This window comes from Staurois parvus, unplaced genomic scaffold (assembly GCF_062004578.1).
Source record: "Staurois parvus isolate SC_StPar_1 unplaced genomic scaffold, SC_StPar_1.0 ptg000090l, whole genome shotgun sequence".
Classification (NCBI taxonomy): domain Eukaryota; kingdom Metazoa; phylum Chordata; class Amphibia; order Anura; family Ranidae; genus Staurois; species Staurois parvus.
This window is the reverse complement of record NW_028317886.1, coordinates 16,745,859-16,767,366: the sequence shown is the minus strand read 5'-3', so window position 1 is coordinate 16,767,366 and position 21,508 is coordinate 16,745,859. Positions and strand designations below refer to the sequence as shown.

Below are 21,508 nucleotides of genomic sequence, written 5' to 3'. Positions count from 1 at the left end.
GTGCAGGAGGAAAATCGCATACTGTGCTTGGTACTTAATTTATGAATGGTACCTACATTTAGCAAAGTCTATTTCTCTTAATCAAACTTAGAAAAACATTGTTATAAATTGTGTATGTTTAAATTAAAAAGGCAGAACAGTGGCTATGTGTTAGTACTTCCCCCAGCACTAGGGTCCCTGGTTGAAATCCCAGTCAGGACACTATCATGGTGGAGTTTGCATATTCTCCCTGTGTTTGTGTGGGTTTCCTTCGGGTACTCCGGATTCTTCCCACACTCCAAAGACATGCCTGTCAGTTAATAGGATCCTGTCTAAATTGGCCCTAGTATTTGTGTTTATGTGTGTGAGGTAGGGGTCTTTAATTGTAAGCTCCTTGAGGGCAGGGACTGATGTGAATGTACCACATGTAAGGCAGTGTGTAAATTGTCAGTGCTATATAAATATTTGTAATAAATAAATGAAGAAACATTGAGAGACAAACCTTTTTTCATGTAGATGCATGCATCGCACAGTGGAGGTATGTCCGTAAAGTGTGTGTATACATTCCCCAGTTTCTGCATTCCATACTTTTAACGTTCTGTCTGTGGAACCACTGATAATGATGTTATCTCTCATCTGAGATGACCAGACACCACCCGTATGTCCAACCAACGTTCTCAGACACTGTAAAGAGACAGCACAATCAGCCAAAAAAAAATTAGGCTGTAGAAACTCTGTTAAGTATACTCAGTAATTCAATACACACTGTCTCACTGAAAGAGCCAAAATATCAGATGAAAACAGAGCTTCCACACTTAATCACATAACTGCATAGAGTCACAATATTTTGCCCCTAGCACTGCGGTCTTGTACAATGAGGAATGTTGACAAATGCTAAAGATCTTTAATGTGCTTTGGACTTTTGTTGCATTTTTGGAATATCCAAAACACATCTTTATTAATTATATTTTGTACTGGGAATTGAAACAGTCATAATTAATTGCAAATAGTCTTGCAAATACAGGAAGCATAAAAAAGAAAATGAACTAGGACAGTTATAAATATCAGTCAGGTAAGAAAATGATTTAATTTCTTTAGAATGAAATGAAGTATGCAGAAAAAAAAAAGCCTTAAGATGCTATGCTGCTGACAATAGAGTCAATGCATGCACATCTGGGTGTGTCATCTACACTTGATCCTGTTAGGCAATCTATCAGTGGATTGCAATTAAACCATTGTATCTCTAAGTTATTATTAAAGTCATTCGTCCTTCAACGCCCACTTAGTATATTGTTGGGTACAGATCTCAAGTCAAACCAGCCCACTTACATGTTACAGCTGTGACACGAACCTGTTGCCCAGCGACTTACTATCCAACAGACTTATTTATATCTAGGATTCATGACTCACCAAGATATTTTTGCTACAAATTTCATCGTACATGACTGTTTTTTAAAGTCTCCTTTTGTAGTTTTAATTGTAAAATACAACTATTGTGCAACAGCCTGAGAGTAGGCCTCATGTGTAGTTATTAATATTTTTAAATTCATTTAAAGCTTCTCTTTGTGTGGTGCACAGGCAAGTAGAGACTCTGCAAGAGTGCTCAATGATATGTAGCTAATGTAAGCCGACTCCTCTACAGGCCTTCCCTGGTTTTGCCCATCAGGCTAATATTCAGGCCATATGGTGCCCACCTCAAAGCTAGTCATGCACTGCCTGCCTTCCATCTAAATGAAAAAAAAAAAAAACCCTAAACTATTCCTCCATCCACGCTATGCAAATGAATGAATCTCCCGCTGGGCTAATGTATGCTGACAGCCGGCCCAGCCAGGTATCAAAATACCTGCAGTAAAGCCAAAAATTTTCAAGCAGGCTAATTGAACAAAAGTTGATCCAATGAAACTGTCCAAAATTCACACACTGTATGGCCAGCTTAATGTTAAAGAAAAACCCATCTATAACTTTTCTTAACCACTTCCTGTCAAAGGTACGGTTATAAACTTCCTCGTACAGGAAGGGACATTTCTCAGTCATTGCTGAAACAATGATCGAGATATCCTCTTGTAGCCCCGGCGATTTCAAAGTAAAACAAATCTTAGACGCTAATGTGCCGCTGGATTCCGTTTATAGGTTCAACCCTCCTCCCACTGCCGCCGCCGCCACTTTTACCAGCTCTCCGTTGTGATCGGGGAGCCTGGCAAGGACATGTCCGGTGCCATCCAGCTCCTGGAACACTGTGAGAGGAACGGAGGTTGTTCCTCCCACTGTGTGAGGTCAGAAACAGGAAAAGCCGAGGATTTTGACACTTTCTGTTTTGGTCCTTTGTTTACCTGGCTGGTAACAGGCAGGGAAGCAGCCGACCAAACCGATGATGAGGTCAAAGGAGAGATGGGGGGGACCTCAGACCCTCGATCTCTCTGGAGGATCAGTCACAACCCATGCTATTACAAGGGAAATTGTTTATCACTTGTAATAGTGATAAAGTAAATGAAGAAAGAAAAAAAAAAAAAAAAAAGTATGTTACAGAGCAAAAAAAATTTTTTTTAAATAATAAAAAAAAAAACATTACACAATTTTAAAGTGCAACCGTTCTCTCGTGCTCACATTCAAATGCAAGAATGCACGTAGGACCCGCATGCATATGTAAATGGCAATCACGCCACAAGTGAGGCATCATCACGAACATCAGAGAAAAAGCAATAATTTTAGCACCAGACCTCCTGTGCGACTCTAAACTGGTAACCCTTCAAATGCTTTTAAAACGCTGTCTATAGAAATTTTAAAGTACAGTAATTTGGCGCTGTATCACTGGGCCATATCTTTTATATTTTTTCAAACAATTGGGTATTATATTGTATTTTTGTGCTTAAAAATCCATTAAAGTGTATTGTGTCTAAAAAAAATTTGTGTTTGAAAAACTGCTGCGCAAATATCATGAGGCATAAAAATATGCAATGCCCACCATTTTATTCTCTAATGCCTCTGAAAAAAAAAATTTACCACACACTTATCAGGGAAGTGAGGTTTTTTTTTTTTACCAAATCATAATTTTTATGCATATTGTCCACCTCCAAGCTGTATAAACTTGAATGCTTATTGGATTTAAGCATATCAGGTAATGTGTATTCGTGTAATGAGGGAGGGTGTGGCCTAAAGAGATCAACAAACTATATTGAGATGTGCATAATTATTAGGCAGCTTCTTTTCCTCACGCAAAATGGGCCAATAAAGATATTTAACTGATTTATTAATAATACCAGCCCATATCAGAACCCCACCTCCACCTTGCTGGCGTCTGAGTAGAAGTGGAGCTCTGTGCCCGTTACTGATCCAGCCACAGGCCCATCCATCTGGTCCGTCAAAAGTCACTCGCATCTCATCAGTCCATAAAACCTTTGAAAAATCTATCTTCAGATATTTCTTGGTCCAGTCTTGACATTTCAACTTATGTATCTTGTTCAGTGGTGGTCGGGTTTCAGCCTTCTTTACCTTGACCATGTCTCTGAGCACTGAACACCTTGTACTTCTGGGCACTCCAGGTGGGTTGCAGTTCTGGAATATGACAGCACTGGAGGATAATGGGTTCCTTGTAGCTTTACGTTTGATTCTTCTCAAATATTTAGCAATTAAATGGCGTCCTTTTTTTCTCAACACATTTCTTGAGACCCTGTTGACTATTTGCAAGAAAACGTTTGATGGTTTTGTAATCACATTCCAAAATCTTGGCATCCCTCTGAAAGACTTTTTACAATTTTTGACTTTTCAGAATCAGTTAAATCTCTTTTTCGGCCCATTTTGCCTGAGGAAAAGAATCTGCCCAACAATTATGCACACTTTGATATAGGATGTTGATCTCCTTAGGCCACACCCTCCAATATTACAGAAATACACATCACATGATCTGCTTAAATCCAATAAGGTTTATACAGTTTGGAGTTGGACAATATGCATAAAAATTATGATTTGGAAATAAAACTCACTCGCCTAATATTTGTGCACACAGTGTATATCTATATATATATTTGGGGGTTCTAAGTAGTTTTCTAGCAAAAAAAGATGTAGGAGAGGAATGCCAGAATTGTCCCAAACTGGAAGTCAATAATAATAACTTCAGAGCTATTGCCAAGCGTTCCCTTACACATGGGACCCAACGCTGCAGGATCACCTGACTGAACCATTGTGGATTAAAATAGGTAAATACACAGATATTTTTATACAGGGTAGGCGGGGGGGCATTTTCCTGTTGGTGACCTTAATAAAACAATTTAATACCCTAATAAAAGAACGTATCTTATAGTCCAACATTGAGTGTTTCTAAAATTCAGTATAGCTGGAAACTTAGGATTAATTTAGAAAAAGGAGTAATTACACTCACAAGCACTTTCAACTTTTCAGTTACACATAGCGACCAACCAATTTATCTATTCAGGTCTACTTCATGTTCACGATCTACTTCTTAGGTAAAGTTTTATAAACGAAAGGTAAATTGGTTTAAGGTTTTATGCCATTTATATTAAAATCCTAAAGACCAAGTATGAGAGAGCCGTTCCTGAAACTCTGTAGTGATGATGACACAAGGACAATTAAATTGGATTTAGAAATAAAACAAACATACATTTATGAAAATGCAGTTTTATCCTAATTTAAACTATGCTGCAGTTTAATGGTTTGTGAGTGGATAGGCCAATTTTTACATTTTTTTTGGCAAAAATCATTTCTAGACTGCTACCATATGCTGTACGCTTATAAGACCATAACACTTCTCCAGTGATATGGACTGCTGCATGTGTGGGAACAAAGTAAAAACGTACCACAAAATGTCACTCACAGATTTTCTGCCAGCGGGAGGATCAGATGCACAGCTTTCAATATTCTAATAAAGGCGAAGGGTGTGACAAGCACCAGAGCCAATGCACAATTTAGAGAACTGGAGGTTTTTTTTATACTGGTTATGGAGCACTAATTAAACTGATCTCACAGAACATGAAAGACTTGAGTTTCTCTGCAATGAAACCAGGCACCGTCTGCACTCTCTTTCATGGGAGCAGCTCATGCCGAAGAATGTGGGCAGACAGGGAGTAGCTAAAGTCTCTATATCCCAAAGGCACTTTATTTTAAGCCTACAAAAGGGCTTCACTGTTAAGGCTAAAAGTTAGGACAGATGTTCCATTTGCCTTTAAGAGCATGGCTTCTGAGTACCATATATGGCTGACACATAAATATTTGTATTATTGTGGATTGATAGCAAAAAATGCCATTCACAATGGCTGGCTAACGATAAATTGGCTCCTATCATCTGCACTATAATGCCAAAATATTTCAACACTGCTGGAATTTGCAGGCCAGATGACCCAGTTAACAAGCTGGCACATACTGCAACTGAAATACTGTAACGACTCTGTAATCCCCCTCCTGTCAAAGCAGATTGCAAAATGGAGCAGAAACACTGTAGCAGCACATATCAGTGTTTGATCCCTACAGAAATCATTTTCGGTTCATATATTGAGAAAAAAAAAAATCAGGAAGCTGTTAGACTACCTGCCTAAACTTGGAGGGGGAAAAATACCCCAACACATCCAACATGGTCTGCGCCAAAGATTCTAACCTCCTTATGCTAAACAGTTGGTCAAACATGGTGAGCCAGATTGTGCTGGTAGTTTATGACTGGTAGAACAGCACAGGATGCCAAAGTCAGGTCATCACCAAAAGACCAGACGCGCTGCTACTGAACCCATTCTAAACAGGTGCATTCAGGAAAGCCATAATCTCCAACACAGTAATCCCTAGCAAAAATACAATACATTTGTTATGGCATGATAAGTTAGAGGCCAGCATCTTATGGCTTTATGATCATACCTTTCCAGTAACTGCTGACCAAACTTTTAAAGTGTTGTCATCAGATCCGCTAACTATTCTGTTACCACAAAACTGGAGGCATGTAATCACATGATCATCATGACCTTTCAGCACCTAAGAAAGAAAAGAAAGTTGGTTAGGAATCACACCACAAAAAAATGGAACTCCTGCAAAATTGACACAAACATCCCTAACTAAATGCAAAAACCTGCTTTAACTCTGTAAACTATAAAGAACAGAGACAGCCCTTAAATGCTTTCTAATATGTCCTTTATCATTATTGTTCTATAATGTATGTTTGGAGTTAGTTTGTTGTGTATAACACTGATTTAGAAGCCAAAATACCTGCAACCTAATACTTTGATTGAACCCTTGACGCTTTCTCTGGCCATGTTAAAACACTGATTATCTATAAGGCAGAAAACAGGCATCATACTATACTGCATTCTATTACACAAGCTCTATTAAACAAGCTGGCCGCTTTCAAAAATGTCTGAAAGGTTCTGTCAAATTTGTTCAATTACTAGAACTGAATAAATGAATGGTTACAATGCTGGACTCATGCATAGCATCTTTTTATTTTTAAATAACAAATGCACATAAGCATATAACAAAATGTTAAAACAAATACAAACTGGCAAACCTTACCTTTGGGGACTTAAGTTCACCTCGTCGCCAGTTAGTATCAATTCGGTGCTGCCTAATATAAGCACTTTTCCATGGACTGTGCGTGAAACCCGGTTTTAGCACTTTTCTTCTTTTTATATGTAAAGGTTCATCAATACCTAAAAAAGGTACGAAGGAACATATATGTAAAGGAAACAAGAACTGCACTAAAAACAAAAATCCTCACGAGAAAAAAAAGCTTTGCCATCTGAAATATATGTAGATACTTACCATCTTCTTTACATTTTTCCCGCCACAAAAGGTTGTCTTCGGCCAGAATTCGCCAGTACCGACACGTCTGTGCTGCTTGAAGGAGATCCTTAGGTTCCAGAAAGGATAGAACATACAAGGCCAACTAGAAAAGAAGACAAATGAATGTAGGCATGAAAATCAATAAAAAAAGATAGAAGTCTAAAAAAAACCTACCTAGCCAGTTCACCTAATAAAGTACTTTAACTACTTTCTAACTGAAACATATAACCACTTCAAGACAAAAGAGGTCCTTAAAACAAAAACTGTACACCAAACGTAACTACAATTATAAGGACTAAGAGTGTGTGTGTGTGATAATGCCCAGTCCTGCATGTAGCGTGGTCTTTCGGAGTTAGTCCTCACTGCCTCCAACAACATACAAATGTCTAGTTAAAAAAAAAGGTTAGCAGAGAATTGTTAATCACAAAAGCCAGTGCCAATGTCTACAGACGTGGCAAAAAAAAAAAATATAGTAAAGCTAAACAGTAACGCTCCCACTCAGACACATATAGATGACCACATTGTTGTCACTTAAAATAATCCTTTTCAAGTGCTAGAATATATAATAAGGAGCCTTTTTGAACTGTTTTGATTATAGATACTGACTGATGATAAAATGCAGTCATGAATTAGAAGACACTCAGCTTTGACATCTACTACTTTTGTGGATGAATAGAGACCACCAGGTCTGATACAAAAAAATGACACACACACACACACACACACACACACACACACACACACACACACACACACACACACACACACACACACACACACACACACACACACACACACACACACACACACACACACACACACAGCGTTTTTTTCCCTCAGAGAATAGGTGCAGGAACTCCCCCCTTCTGAATCGCTTCTCACCTCCGTCCCCTTCCAACCTCTGATCACTGGCCCTTGGTTTCACCCCCTACCTACTGCTCCTTATAGAGCATACACAGCCAAATATTTTGCGATGCCAAGTAATTTGTAAGAATTTGTTAATAATAACAACAAATCAGTAAAATAGATTCCCAGCAGCCAGCAATATAACACCCCAGCAACACAATACCACCCCAGTAACATTAGCCCCCAGCAGCACCAACACATCTTCTAGCAGCCAGCATCAATAGACTCTCCAGAAGCCAGCAACAATAGATCCCTTCCAGCAACAATATATACACAACCAGCAACAACAGACCTCCCCAACAACAATAGACCTCCCCAACAACAACAGACCACCATGCAAAAATAGATCTCCTCCAGTGACAACAGATTCCCTAGCAGCCAGCATCAATAGACCTTCCAGCACACCCTAGGACCCCTTGCCATTACTAACATTCAGTGGTGGAACTGCGTTCCCCCGCATTGCCACTGATTAAAAGCCCTGCCTGTAGTTGAAGTCAAAGTCTAATCTATACTTTGAGTCCACAGAAGACAGGACCTTGTGATGGTGGAAAATGATTAACTTTCTTCTATTCTAAGCCCAACTGAAATAGGTTTGGCTGTGACTATGTAGCATCATTATTCTGAAAAAAGTACAAGCTCGTTATGCTTGGCATATATAGTAGTGCGTATCGCACAGTTCTCCTTTAAATGATCTGGCATTTGCGTAACTGATGCACCTGCATTTCAGCTCCCAGAATTCAACCTCTTAACATCTGCTCAATGTCTCTCACTCTGGTTTGGAAGCTCACATTAAAATGCAGATTTTCTGCACTTTTCACAGCATTAACATAGTGGTAATAGATATTGATATTAACAGGAAACATTCGTTCCAGTCATTTCAATCGCAAATGAGTCTTTAGAAATATAAGGTGTTATAAAATTAGATAAGTTTTTTTGTTAACCACTGCATATTTAGTAAAATAAAAAAAGACCATTCTTACACAGCCAAATGTAATCTAGCCTTTTCAAACACTGCCCTGGCTTTGTCCCTTATTGTTTTAACTCGGTGTGCCTCCACGTTGTATATACACCACGTTCTGTATTGCAGTATGGTGTAGTGCCAGATTGCAACTAACAGCTGGCTCTGGTAAATGAGACACATCAAATCAGGGAGGAAATTACTTATTTCTAAGTGTAGTTCTCTAAAGACACAATCCTCCAAAGGATTAAATTAAACTATTGCCAGAATATCCCCTTACACATCCCCTTCATTAAACCATGAGCTTTAAACCAGTGAATATGATCAAAATACAATTAAAAATAATTGGACAGACTATTGTGGTATCATTTATAATATTTTCCTCTGAAAACAAGGCATACATAGTTACTGCAATATTCAAGATGGTAAATAGCATAAAGTTTTTTTAAAGCTTAACACACATTAAAAAAATATAGAGTGTGTGCTGACTAAATCGGAGAAGTATATACCAAAATACATAAGGGAGAAACAAACTATGGAATTTCGTCTGTGTATGAGCAATGAAATGTCTTTGAAAATTCTATGCTTAGCTCACGTGAGAAATTAAGCCAAATTTACAAAGAAGAGCTAAAAGAAAAACTGTTCAAAACTGGCACTGGAACAGTATCCTGCCTCGTGTATTCAGAATGGTATAACTGCAATTAAAGTTATATATGCTCCTGGAAACTTAAATTTAAGCAGAAGGTGGCTAAGGCTTCATTCACACATGCATATGCGTATTTTCTGTACGGAATGCAGGTTCTTCCTGGCACAGCTAGCAGAAGATCCTGCAGAAAATATACATCTCAAGAACTCACGTTTAGATGTGTACAATTCTTCTTTCATTCAAATGAATGGCTACACATTTATGGGCGTACGATCTACAGATCTGTGTAGTCCTGTAGGTGTTCTACTTTTTTCTGCACAGCTACAAGCAATGCACATTTTTGAATGTACACGCAGCTGTGTGTATGTGATCATCATAGTATATGAGATCATGAGATCATTAGTATATTGCTGTGTTTAGATGCGTACAACACTATCTGCTGTATGCATCTAAATGCGTTTTTTATGCCTGTGGGAATAAGTTCTAAGCCCTGGTTCACACTGGTGCGACTTGTCATTTGATTTGACCGTTTCAAATCACATGACAAGTTGCACTCTGTTTTGTGCCTGTGGAACTGTTCAAATACAGATTTCCCGTGCAACTGTCATAAACATCTTTGCACGAAGTCGCTGCAGCTTTGAAATCATGCTACTTCACTTGAATGGAGAGATTGAGGAGCACAGCTAGGAGAAGCATATATCATAGGCAGTAGATAGTGGCCAGACTGAGCAAACAACCTCACCATATTTCTCTAGCAAGCAAAGCTGTGTGCATACAGAATCACTGTCATAATAATTCAGAAACAAATTACAAAATGAAGAAGTCAACCTAGCTGGTGGTCTTTTGACTAAGAGACTTGTAGAACCCATACCTACCACAGAATATAAGAACGTCTGACAGGCGATAAGCATGCCTGAGTGCTTTCCTGGAAGAGCATGTTAAGCTGAATGCAGGCAAGTGGTCAATGGATTTGCACTGCCCCGGGCTTAGTCAAATACAATGCCTGTAGCATCATACAGGCTCTCTTGTTATCCTGCTGGTTTACCCCCACTGGTCCTAGCAGGTAATTTTTGTTTCTAGCTGCTCTGCAAGGTTATTATAAGAACTGGATAAGCAAACGCTAAATTAGAGACCTGAACAGTTCTCATTAATCCCCCATTCACACCTGATCCTTTTACAGTGTGACTACACTCAACATGCAGAATCTCATTGTATGTAATTAGACCTGTTCACATTTCAGCTCTCAGTTGCTTGTAAGCTCCATGCTCAAATAAGCAAATTAGCTATTTTTTTAGCAATATTAGACATTTTTGACCTCACAGACTCCTATGGGAGTGCCTGTAAATGTGTAACATGCACATTTCTTGCACTTTTTTTAGTGCCTCAAGAACTCCTTTGTCTCCTCTATAACTGATCTCCTGCCCTTGCTCATCACAGGAAACAAATGCCCGAAGCTTGACACATGTGAAAAAAGTGAATGCACAAAGCTTTGACTTTTTTTAAAAAGGCATCAACCCCCTTTCAGAAAAAAAAAAAACCTTCAAAATCACTAGGAATATATATATATATATATATATATATATATATATATATACACACACACACACACACACACACACACATATATATATATATATATATATATACATACATATGCCCTGCTCATGCGTGAATATAAGCACAAAGATGATCTCACATATCCCACTGTAAGGTCCTGCAAGCTTGTGGACGAGCATGTAAATTGATGGTGCTTAACCTACCCTGCCCCCAAAAATCTACTAACTTTATGATATAGCTGTATACTACAGTATATAGGCAAAGAAATACAGGTAATCACAAAAAATGGTTAAAGTGGTTGTAAACCCTTACATATAGCCTGTGAAGTGACTGGCCCTAGGTGATACACAAAGATAAAACAAATTCTCCTACATAAGTTGTACCTGTCTATCTGCAGTCTTTTCTTAACTACATCCTCTGAAAGTGCTGATTTTATAAAGCTTGTCTGAGCGCTCAGAAAACAGGGGGCAGAGAGCTGAAGTTACAGTTAGAGTTACACTCTGCAGAGCTCAGTGAGGAGAGTTCTGAGAGCGGATTGGAGGAAAAGGACACAGCCCTTCACACCGCTCACAGGAACAGAGCTGAGGCTGCCAATCAGCAGGAGGTCCATCCCCACAACCATTTTTCACTTGGTGTCAGGAAAACTTGTCAAAAGTGATTCATGCAGATAACAAATCATGAAGCAGCAGACAGATATGATACTTAGTGCTCTTAACTGAGACAAAGTACACACTATAAAGGGATATGCTTTGATCATATTTCATGTCTGAGGTTTACAGTCAATTTAAAGTTTGCTCTGGGTACCTGACAGGTTTCTACACCAACTATGGGGTGTTTTAATATTAGACCATTGTTCTATACTCATAATTATATGAGCACAGTTTCTTTAAACCAATGATATCTTCAATGACAGAAAAAAAATTAGACCACAGTCACTTTAAGCGCTCACTTGAATTTGACAGTAAATCTTATAACAAAGAGTGACCTTCCTACTATAATTGTATTGCTAATCAAATTTTCATCATGATTTGCTGTGTAAGACAGCACTAGATTAGGAAGTGAAGATTGAAAACCGGATTACATTATTAATAATTCTCTTGATTGAAGGCCACAAATGACAAGAAAAGCTAAACAAAAAGATTGTGAAATAACTAGATTTATATATTTAACAATCAGTACACTCAGGCAAACTTCTAAACTTATGAAGATCACCTAAAGCAGAAAGGTAACCATGTATTCTCTAAAGAACGCAATATGTGAAATCTATCTTCTAGCCATTGTATTAGGAAGAAGAAGTACTGCTGTATGAGGAGCCTGCAATGCAGTGTGGATCAATGCTCTGTGCATGGGGAGAGGTTATGACAGGATACACAGCTCTACATTGCAGCACTCACCACAAGGCATTGGATAAACACAAATAAATGCAGCCATAGCAGTGTTATTTTACTGTGTAGATTGAGCAAAAGTAAAACATAGACTCAGCAGTAGACAAACCTGCGTCAAGAAAAAAGCTCAACTTATCTTTAAACAAGACTTGGGACTTGCCATGATCATCAATCTGCTTTCACTCATAAGCGCACATTAATCATGGAATTACTGCGCTAAGTCACAAAGATGTGTCGCCTTGCATCGCTCTTAAGCACCAATTAACACAGCACAAGTGACTTTGCTGAATATCGTAATTAGCTTAGCAGCAGTTAAAGGTGGCAGATGAGGGCGGCTTGTGTTTATACAACTAGCTGTGCCCTCTAACAGCTGACAAATCTCACCTCTTTAGGCAGTAAAGATATAAAGTCCCTCTGAAACTGAGGCTCAATAACTTGCATCATATGCTTTACTTGAGTTGGTTCACAACTGTCTATAAGTTCATCCAGGGCCAGCAGCTTTTCCGGACCACTCCAGCTCTATAAAACAAAAATAGGGAAGTTCATTAGAAAAACAGACATCATTCAAAATTATTTTAGTTATTTTGCTCCAAAAAAGTACTAAGGCTGGATTCCCACCAGGTGTGTTCCTTTTAACAAACAAACACCCTGGCATTGATGTGCTTTGTTTAATGCATTGCTGTGCAGTTCTCGAGTTGCAGTGCGGCACTGCAATTACATGCAGCATGTCTGCTTGCCAATGCGTGCAGTGTGAATGAGCCTGGTGCAGGGGCGGACTGACCATTTGAAAACTTGGGCACTGCCTGAGGGCCCGGGGTCAGTAGGGGGCCCCATGAGATGCCCCTGGTACCTTTTTCATAGGCTTTTTTGAGTTTGGGCAAGGACACAGGGGCCCCATGATCCCCTATTGCCCGGGGGCCCCATAAGTTGTCAGTCCGCCCCTGGCATGGTGTGTCATTTCATAGTAAACACAGAGTTTAAAAACAGTGAGGGCTATCCTGGGTACATATAAAGTGTACCCAGCACAGATTGAAGAGCTATATGTACTACTTGTAATTGCAGTAGCACTGAATTTCTATGCAAGATGCTTTACACACTACAATTCATATAAGCTCCAATCTTTTTTTCACTTTTATGTCCTTGCATTGTAAACTCCTCAAAGAACTCTTGGGTCAGTGTAGGCAGACACATTTAAACTCATTGAACACTCTTAGATTGTAAGCTCCGAGGAGCAGGGCCCTCCTAACCCTCTTGTACTAAACTGTATTGTTGCTGTATTGTCTCCCTTTATATTGTAAAGCGCTGAGCAAACTTTTGGCACTATATAAATCCTGTATAATATAATAATTGAATATTTTTTAATTGGATTCTGAAAAAAAAAACCCAGAATATGTGGGAAGGCATACAAAATCCATGCAGTGTTATCTGCGAAGAATTGAAGCCAAATATATGGCAATGGCACTATAATGGGAGAGTAGTAAACACACAGCCACCAATCTAAACGCAATAGTTTCATTATGTCTTTTCCAGTCAGATATAAAGGTGCCCCATGTGCAAACAGACAAAACTTCAGACAATGTAAACAATGGGGCAAAGTTCCATCTGTTGCTTTCAATAGGAGTATAAGAATGGACCCTTAAACACTGCAAAAAATAAAATGAACAGATGTGCCATGGATGCTGGCTGTGAAACGCAAAGGAACACACACTATAGTCCTTACATTCAACTCTACAATAGGCAACTTTGCTCTTCAATGGTACAATTTACCAAATTATGCCAAATACTGAATTATGGGCTGTTAGTATATTCTCCACCCTCATAAAAATGCAGGTATAATTATTTAATAAATCAATGAGCTCAGAGGGTGAAGTGGCAGGCCAGAACAATGAACCATAATTGGTCTAAATAAGCATTATTTCTTGTTACTTAAGTGCCATATTGTTCATCATTATAGAATGCCAGCTCTATATTAGAATGTGCCAGCAAATGGTAATAAAATTGTTCAGCTCTAATACATATTTATTGCTTAACAAAGCTTTTGGAATGTGCAGTTTAACTTGATTTCAAATCAATCACTTAAGGGTTTACATAAAATTGGATGTAAAGTATGTTCTCCCTCACTGTGGTCTTGATTTGGATGAGAGATAAGTATTCAACATATGGTCAGCGCTCTGGGGGTATTTACATTCAACAAGCAAGATTCAATAGTATGTGTTACTGTCATCCTGATCATGGTATGGAGAGATCAGGCATTAGCCAAGTGTACATATTACATGTAATAACAAAGCACTACAAAAGGAAAGGCAAAAAAATTATATATATTTCAGATTATGCAGGAAGAAAACAGTTATGCTCAATTAAATTGGATATTGGAGTCTGAATTCAAGTTGTGGCATTTAAAAACACACCTAATATAAACATTGGAAGTCAATAGATTGCACTAGAGGCCATTTTATTGTCACTGGATCCCTGAAGTATTGCTTCATAAAGCCAAAACAATAAAGTGAAGAATAAATAGGAGCCTCTTGGAAGCCTTTTATTGGTTTTGTAATAAGGGCAGCTTATATAATGAAAATCATCTTAAGTTTTATTATGAAAGAACTCAGAGGCCTCCACTTATCATTTATATATCTGTCTCCAAAAAACGCAACTATTGACAAGAGTTTGTATTCCTGAAGTTTACCTTTTCTTTTCAAATACCTGAAATTTCTAGATAAAAAGAAAAGTTATTATAAAGAACGAAAAACCAAGAAACAATTATTCAGACTCATTTTACAGTTATCAACCTAGTGATCTTTGACCACTTGGCAACCACGCTACAGCCGAATGATGGCTACAGCGCAGTTACCCAGTTCTGGGAGGGCATCATATGACCTCCTCCCAGAACGTGCCCTCCCGCGTGCCCCCGATGATTTCCATGATCGCTGTGTCCTACGGACACAGTTGATCATGTGATGAGGTAAAAGGCCAATCACAGCAGCCTTTAACCACGTGATCAGCTGTGTCCAATGACACAGCAGATCACAGAGTAACTACAGTTGGTGGTTATTGGCAGCACTTTCCTCACGCTGTCACAGAGGACATCAGCACTGATCATCAGGGCCCTGCAGTGCCACCCACCAGTGCCACTCATTAGTGCTGCCCAGCAGATACACCCAGCAGTGCCGCCTAGCAGTGCCATCAGTCAGGGCTGCCAGTCAGCGCCTTCCGTCAGTGTCACCCATCAGTGACTATCATTGCTGATTATCAGTGCCGCCTCATCAATGCTGCCTATCTGTGCAGCCTCATCAACGTACATCAGTGAAGGAGAAAAATTACCTGTTTGCAATATTTTATCAAAGAAACAAAGAAAAACTTTTTTTTTCACTTTTTTTGCTCTTTTTTCATTTATAGTGCAAAAAATAAAAACACCCAGTGGCAATTAAATACCACCAAAAGAAAGCTCTATTTGTATGAAAAAAATTATAAAAATTTCATATGGGTACAATGTTGCATGACAGCGCAATTGTCATTCAAAGTGCGACAGCGCTGAAAGCTGAAAATTGACCAGGGCACGAAGGGGGTATAAGTGCCCAGTAGGAAAGTTGTTCATTTCTGATTGCAATCATATAAAGTTTTTTGTATAGTCAAAACTTTTTTTTTTTTTTTCTAGAAAGGTTTTTACACTCTATCACTTTATTTTTTTGCTTTTTGTGTTTGATTGGAGAGATTTCCCTTAATTTCCTGTCTTGGAGACATTACAGGAAACGAGATACACCTACCCAATGTGAGGAGAATTCCTATTTTAGACAGTTGTCACCAGTATATAGTCACTATTGGATTATTTACCCTCACCTCCTGTTCTAGTGACAACTCTAAAATGTTAGATTTAACCATACTTTTTGTCACAGCGTCAAAGGACACCTGGAGAAATAGAGGGATGAATTTCCCACTAGGGGCCACAGTAATGGTCAACACTGTCACCAGCATAAGAGGTGTTGGGACATTTATTTAACAAGGGCACAAAAGAAAATAAAAAACACTGGTTATTGCCAGGGTGGGGGTAGGCTAGAACCTATGTTAGCTTTTTATTGCTTTGCCTAATGGAAATTTCACTTCCATTTTCACCTCACTTCCTGCTACAGTGACAACTTGTGCAACAGGACAGGAAGAGAAGGGAAATCTCCCAAAAGAGACATAGAAAGCAAAATGAAAATGTTTTCGCTAGAGAAACGTAAAGTGGCTGTAAACCCTTACATATACCCAGTAAAGTGACTGGCCTCAGGCAAAAAACAGGTACAACTTATGTAGGAGGGTTTGTCTCCTCTCTGTGTATCTGTTTACTTCTCTTCTCTATATCTATTCAAAGTTCAGAATTTATAAAGCCTGTCAGAGTTCAGAAAAAAAAGGGGATGGAGAGCTGAAGTCACACTCCACAGAGCTCAATGAGGAGACTTCTGAAAGCTGAGGGAAGGAGGAGGGAAACCACCCCCACACAGCTCACAGGAACAGAGATGAGGCTGTCAATCTGCTGGAGGTTGCTCCCCTGTCACCATTTTCCTCTTGGTGTCAGGAAAACCTGGTCAGAAGTGATTCATGCTGATAGTAGAGGAAAAAAGCAGCAGACAGAAATGACATGTAGCATTCTGGATTGAGACAAATACACACTATAGAGGAATAGGTTTTGTTAATTGTTTATGCCTGAGGTTTACAGCCAATTAAAATACATTTTAATTGTACCAGCAACAGTTTTTGTTTTAAGAAAGCACTGTGCCTAGCATGAAACATGTCAAAATGGAACTGGTCACTGGTCTCTGCTGGCTATATTAATAAAGGAAGAATACAGTATGCATTTCCGGATGCTGCATTCCTGTTGTTGGAACAATTGATTGCTTTGGTGGAGACAAACCAAGCCAGCATGTGAGATGAAGTGTGGAGTGTGAAGTCTAACTTTGTTCCCTTAAATCTTTTGTTTCAGATCTATGGATAGAGCCCCAAGGGTATACAGTCCTATTTATGACCTGGCAGATGACAACAATTTAAAAAGCAAGCTTTTTGCTGAAGATTACAATAGAGAAATATATGCACACAAAGAACACAATGTAGTTCAATAGCACAGACTGATCTCCGTACATTGCACAAAAACATTACAACTGAAAATGTTCCAGATTTGCAAAATGTGCTTAATTTCTACCAAGCTCTGCTCATCAAAGGGTTTTAAATTGTTATGCAAACACAGACTCAATAGACGGGAACCTAAATAATAGGAGAGGGCAAGCTGGCTTCTTCTTGGCTTAGGGAACTCAAAGGTAAACAATAAAGCTGAACACTAATTGTTGAACAGACAATAAGGGCACAAAAGAAAGGTTTATGGTCAAACAGGTCATTTTCAAAGAAATACAAGAGGTTGATAAAAACTAGTGGCACAAAATCAAAAATAAGCAAGGCAATTGTGTCAATGTATTATGGCTCAAAATAAGAGAACACATTTTACTGTAGTAACCTGTAAGCAATCTGCAAAATGTACAATGCGAAAATTAAACCACACTTACAGTTTTAATAAAGTATTACGGCCTGTAGTAAATGCTATCCTAGCCAATCAAGAGACTAGAACCAGAAGTAGCGCCTCAGAGGTCCAGTCCGCTAATAAAAAGAAAGCTGAAACCGTTCTATACTTGGGTGTCATGTGGATTTAAATGGCTCTTCAATGTCAAACCATGTCACCCTTTTCTTAGCCATAGAAAGTCCTTAGACGCTCCAATAAACCTCCAATAGATTTGGTAAATGTCTACTTATTTGTGGGGGCGCTTCCATAAAGCAGTGAATTTGACATTCACCTTTGTCTGCTGTTGTATCTCTATGGTGTGTTTTCATTGGTGATTGATTCTGGTGGTGGTGGGGTGCAGTGGTTTGAGGGCCCCCAAACCACTGGGAGACGGGGGCGTTGGGGGCAGAGGAAGAGAGGAGAGAAGAGCAGTGTATACAGTGAGGGATCAATGTATACAGACAGGCTCCCTCACTTGCCAACGCTGCCAATGCCAGCTTTAAATGCTGGATTTGTTTTCTTCTTTACTTTATAGTGCTGAGAAGGAGCAGTCATTCGCTCCATTGCTAAAGTAAACAAAGAAGTGAGGTCACCCAGTGACATCACCCGGTGATCCCGCCCCTTTGTTTACTTCAGCGGGGAGGCCAAATGCTTTGTTAGAGCTTGATACTCACACTGCTCTTATACAAGCTTAAGCCCATGTGAAACAGGCCTTAAAGAAACATTTCATGATGTATTAATGATTACATGACTACAGCTGCATTTATTTGTGTTGTTTAGATCAGCCTAGAGCACAACTTTAAGCAAAATCTATACCAAAAACAAAATTGATACAACTGCTGAACCTTTGAAAAGAATTGCTGCCTTGCTGTCTGGCTTCAATATTCTAAGTCACTGTCCTTGAAAATACATGTAGATCAGTGGTCTTCAAACTACAGCCTGCAGCCCAAATTTGGCTCGTTGCAAGATTTTATTTGGCCCTCTGATGAAAGATGGGACCTCTCTTGATGGGTTAAAATTTTATTTGGAATTCCTTTGCTTTGATATGTAGGATTTTTTTATTTCAATGTAGATTACAAAAAAACTCCAAGTAAAAACGCATTCATTCATTTCAATATGACTAGTTAAATTTATACTTTTTTTTTTTTTTTACCCATGAATTTTTGCAAAATACACAATGTCATCCTCGCACTAAAAGGTTTGATGTGGATGATAAAGTGAAACAAACGGCAGAACACTTGATCTGCATACTTGTTACAGGTCCTGGTCTCAGAAAGTTCTGAAGCCACTGGATTAGTATGACAGCCAGACATTAACATTTTAGGAAGGAGAGGTTGGCAGCCTATATTTTCCCTCATTACAGATTTCATTTAAGTGCCAGGGAACTGACATAGGGCTGCAAATGCCCTCCTGGCCTTTGTGATGGCACATAAAGATCAGTAACATCCTGCACACCAAAGAAATATCGGTCTTTAAATAAGCCAGAATTTGAAGATTTAGTTGCCAGACTGAATAACGTTAAACACAGAAAGGAATATATCCTATTATTGTCTATTTATAGCGGATTCTCCTTGTCAGAAGATGTTACAGTATTCAAACTGCAGAACTATAGTTCGGATTTGACAGCGTGGAGATATTCTGCTCTCAATAAGCATTTGAACAATAGAAAGTTTTTTTCTGTTACTGTATTTTTCATGGGAACACTGTCCCTATTTGGAAAATGAATGCCCATTAATCCCCAAATGCAGTGCTTGATTATCTTCTGTAATGTAAATTTGCATACCACAGCTCCACCAAATGACCCGAATGAATGGGAACTAGTAATTATAGCTAGAGGGTGAGAGAATCAGGGAGAATGTGAGTCAAGACTCTTTATGCAGAGTAGCCGTTAAGGACAATTCACACAAATAAAAACACTAGTCTTATGGTGGAAAAGTGGTAGAACACCTGGCACATAGCCCAGATGCTTAGGATAATTACCTGAACACCCATCCTTTAAGATAACATGTTGGGGCTTGATAACTCAAACCATTCATCTCCATCATAGCTTCCCATTTGCTTTTCCACTCATGAAAGCCTTTTATTTTCCCAGGAGGGAAACAATTATCATAGATAAAAGAAGGAATCCTTCATGGTAACATGAATGGAAAACACAGATGACGTGGATGGCTGACTTATCACTGCTTCTGCCTTCAAGCTGTAGATGTTCAGTATTGATGTCCTCAGACAGGTAGCTGCAATTCAGCATATGGTGATTTTTCACACCAAATGTCTGATAGCTTCTGCAGACTGATTACAGCAACACTTAAAAACAAAATGATTTACAGCTATCCACTGGTTACAAGTGCAGTAAGCATAATATAGAAAAGTTCCAAAACCTTCTGGGATATGAAATTTCTATTATTGTAAATTTACAGCAAGTTTATAACAGGCAAACATTACTGGGCCTATAGATTCTTTGTCTGCTATACCATCAAAAAACCTAATAGAAGTAACATGTACATTTAAAAGGTATACCAAGGCAAAGAGTAATGGTCAAATTCATCTTCTGTTCTGAACTACTCTAGCAGATAAAATCCGGTTGGTAGTTACATGTTACAGAACCTTGTATAGCATAACTGATCTTTTTATTTTTCTAATTCTATAAACCCGTAGATCAGGATTAAACTTCAGATTAAAGCTTCATTCACAAAAGCAGAAAAAAAGTGGAAGGCTGTGTTTACCCACACAGGGGTGTTCTTTGCATTCCTCTGCAGGCAGTTCCATTGCTGTCAATTGGGATGCAGGAGCTGCATGGACACAGCCGCTGCTCCCAATGTGACATCTGTGGTGATGCATGGCCCCAAACGCATCCTGGGGTAATGCACCTGGATGTGTGAATGCGGCCTTAGAGGTATTTTTCTTTTCTTACTTCTGAACACAGCTCTATTTAGCCAATGTGTTCATGCACATTGGGCGATTTAGTTTGTACTTTGGAGCAGCATTCATTAAAAAAATTATTTAAAACCAAAATGCCTTAAAACTTGAGCTTCTTGCCATAATTCATGTGCATATTATTAATATACAGGATTTATATAGCGCCAACAGTACATGCACATAAATGATGTAAACAAATTCCAGTGGCCAGAATTAAATTCCAGTAGCCAATAAAAGGATTTTACGCACATACTAAACGATACATACACTAAATGAAATATGCCTGTAAAAATTACGCACCAAAACAAGCATGTTTTGCCAGCTTCTGGCAGAAAAAATCCACACAGATAGGAGTATTTTAATACGGCCGTGTACATGAAGCCTATCAATTTGCTGAAGTTCTACACAATGGTCTTCCTACACCAGAAGTAACATCAAACTTCTAGAGACCAGAAAAAAAAAAGAAAAAGCGAGAAAACTTCCCAAAATGAGCATTCGGATTACGTGCCTCATGTTAAGAAGAAAGAGTGACAATAAAGGGCTCTTTTAATTTTGTTCATGACTAGTCTTCTGCAAGCACAAACGTTTTCCCTGTAGTTAGCAATTTTGCAGTGACCTTCTGTATATACCCCTCAGTCAAAAGTACAAAAATGTTTGCTTTCATTCAGTTTACAGGAGTGTTGCTTTGAAGGCTCAGATTCTGAACACAGAACATAGTGAGGTATAAATATAGCGAATTCCATTTAACTCTTCAGAAAGAAATTTATGACATGTAAAACACAAGCACTAGATCCAAAATGCAAGAAAGCAGACAAAATACAGGGTAGCCTGTACACAAATTGTTGATATAATGTACAGTGTAT

General features: G+C 38.7%; 1 protein-coding gene across 3 annotated transcripts in view; it reads right to left on the bottom strand.

Annotated features, from left to right (window-relative positions):
* Positions 1-21,508, bottom strand: part of FBXW7 (F-box and WD repeat domain containing 7) — a 280,449-nt gene that overhangs the window by 9,123 nt on the left and 249,818 nt on the right. For all 3 annotated transcript variants that reach the window (XM_089670455.1, XM_089670454.1, XM_089670456.1), the window contains 5 exons: positions 12,590-12,724; positions 6,733-6,856; positions 6,484-6,620; positions 5,836-5,949; positions 482-663 (listed from right to left, as the gene is read on the bottom strand). In XM_089670455.1, the coding sequence (XP_089526581.1) occupies positions 482-663; positions 5,836-5,949; positions 6,484-6,620; positions 6,733-6,856; positions 12,590-12,724 (692 nt within the window). The remainder of the gene's footprint in view (positions 1-481; positions 664-5,835; positions 5,950-6,483; positions 6,621-6,732; positions 6,857-12,589; positions 12,725-21,508) is intronic.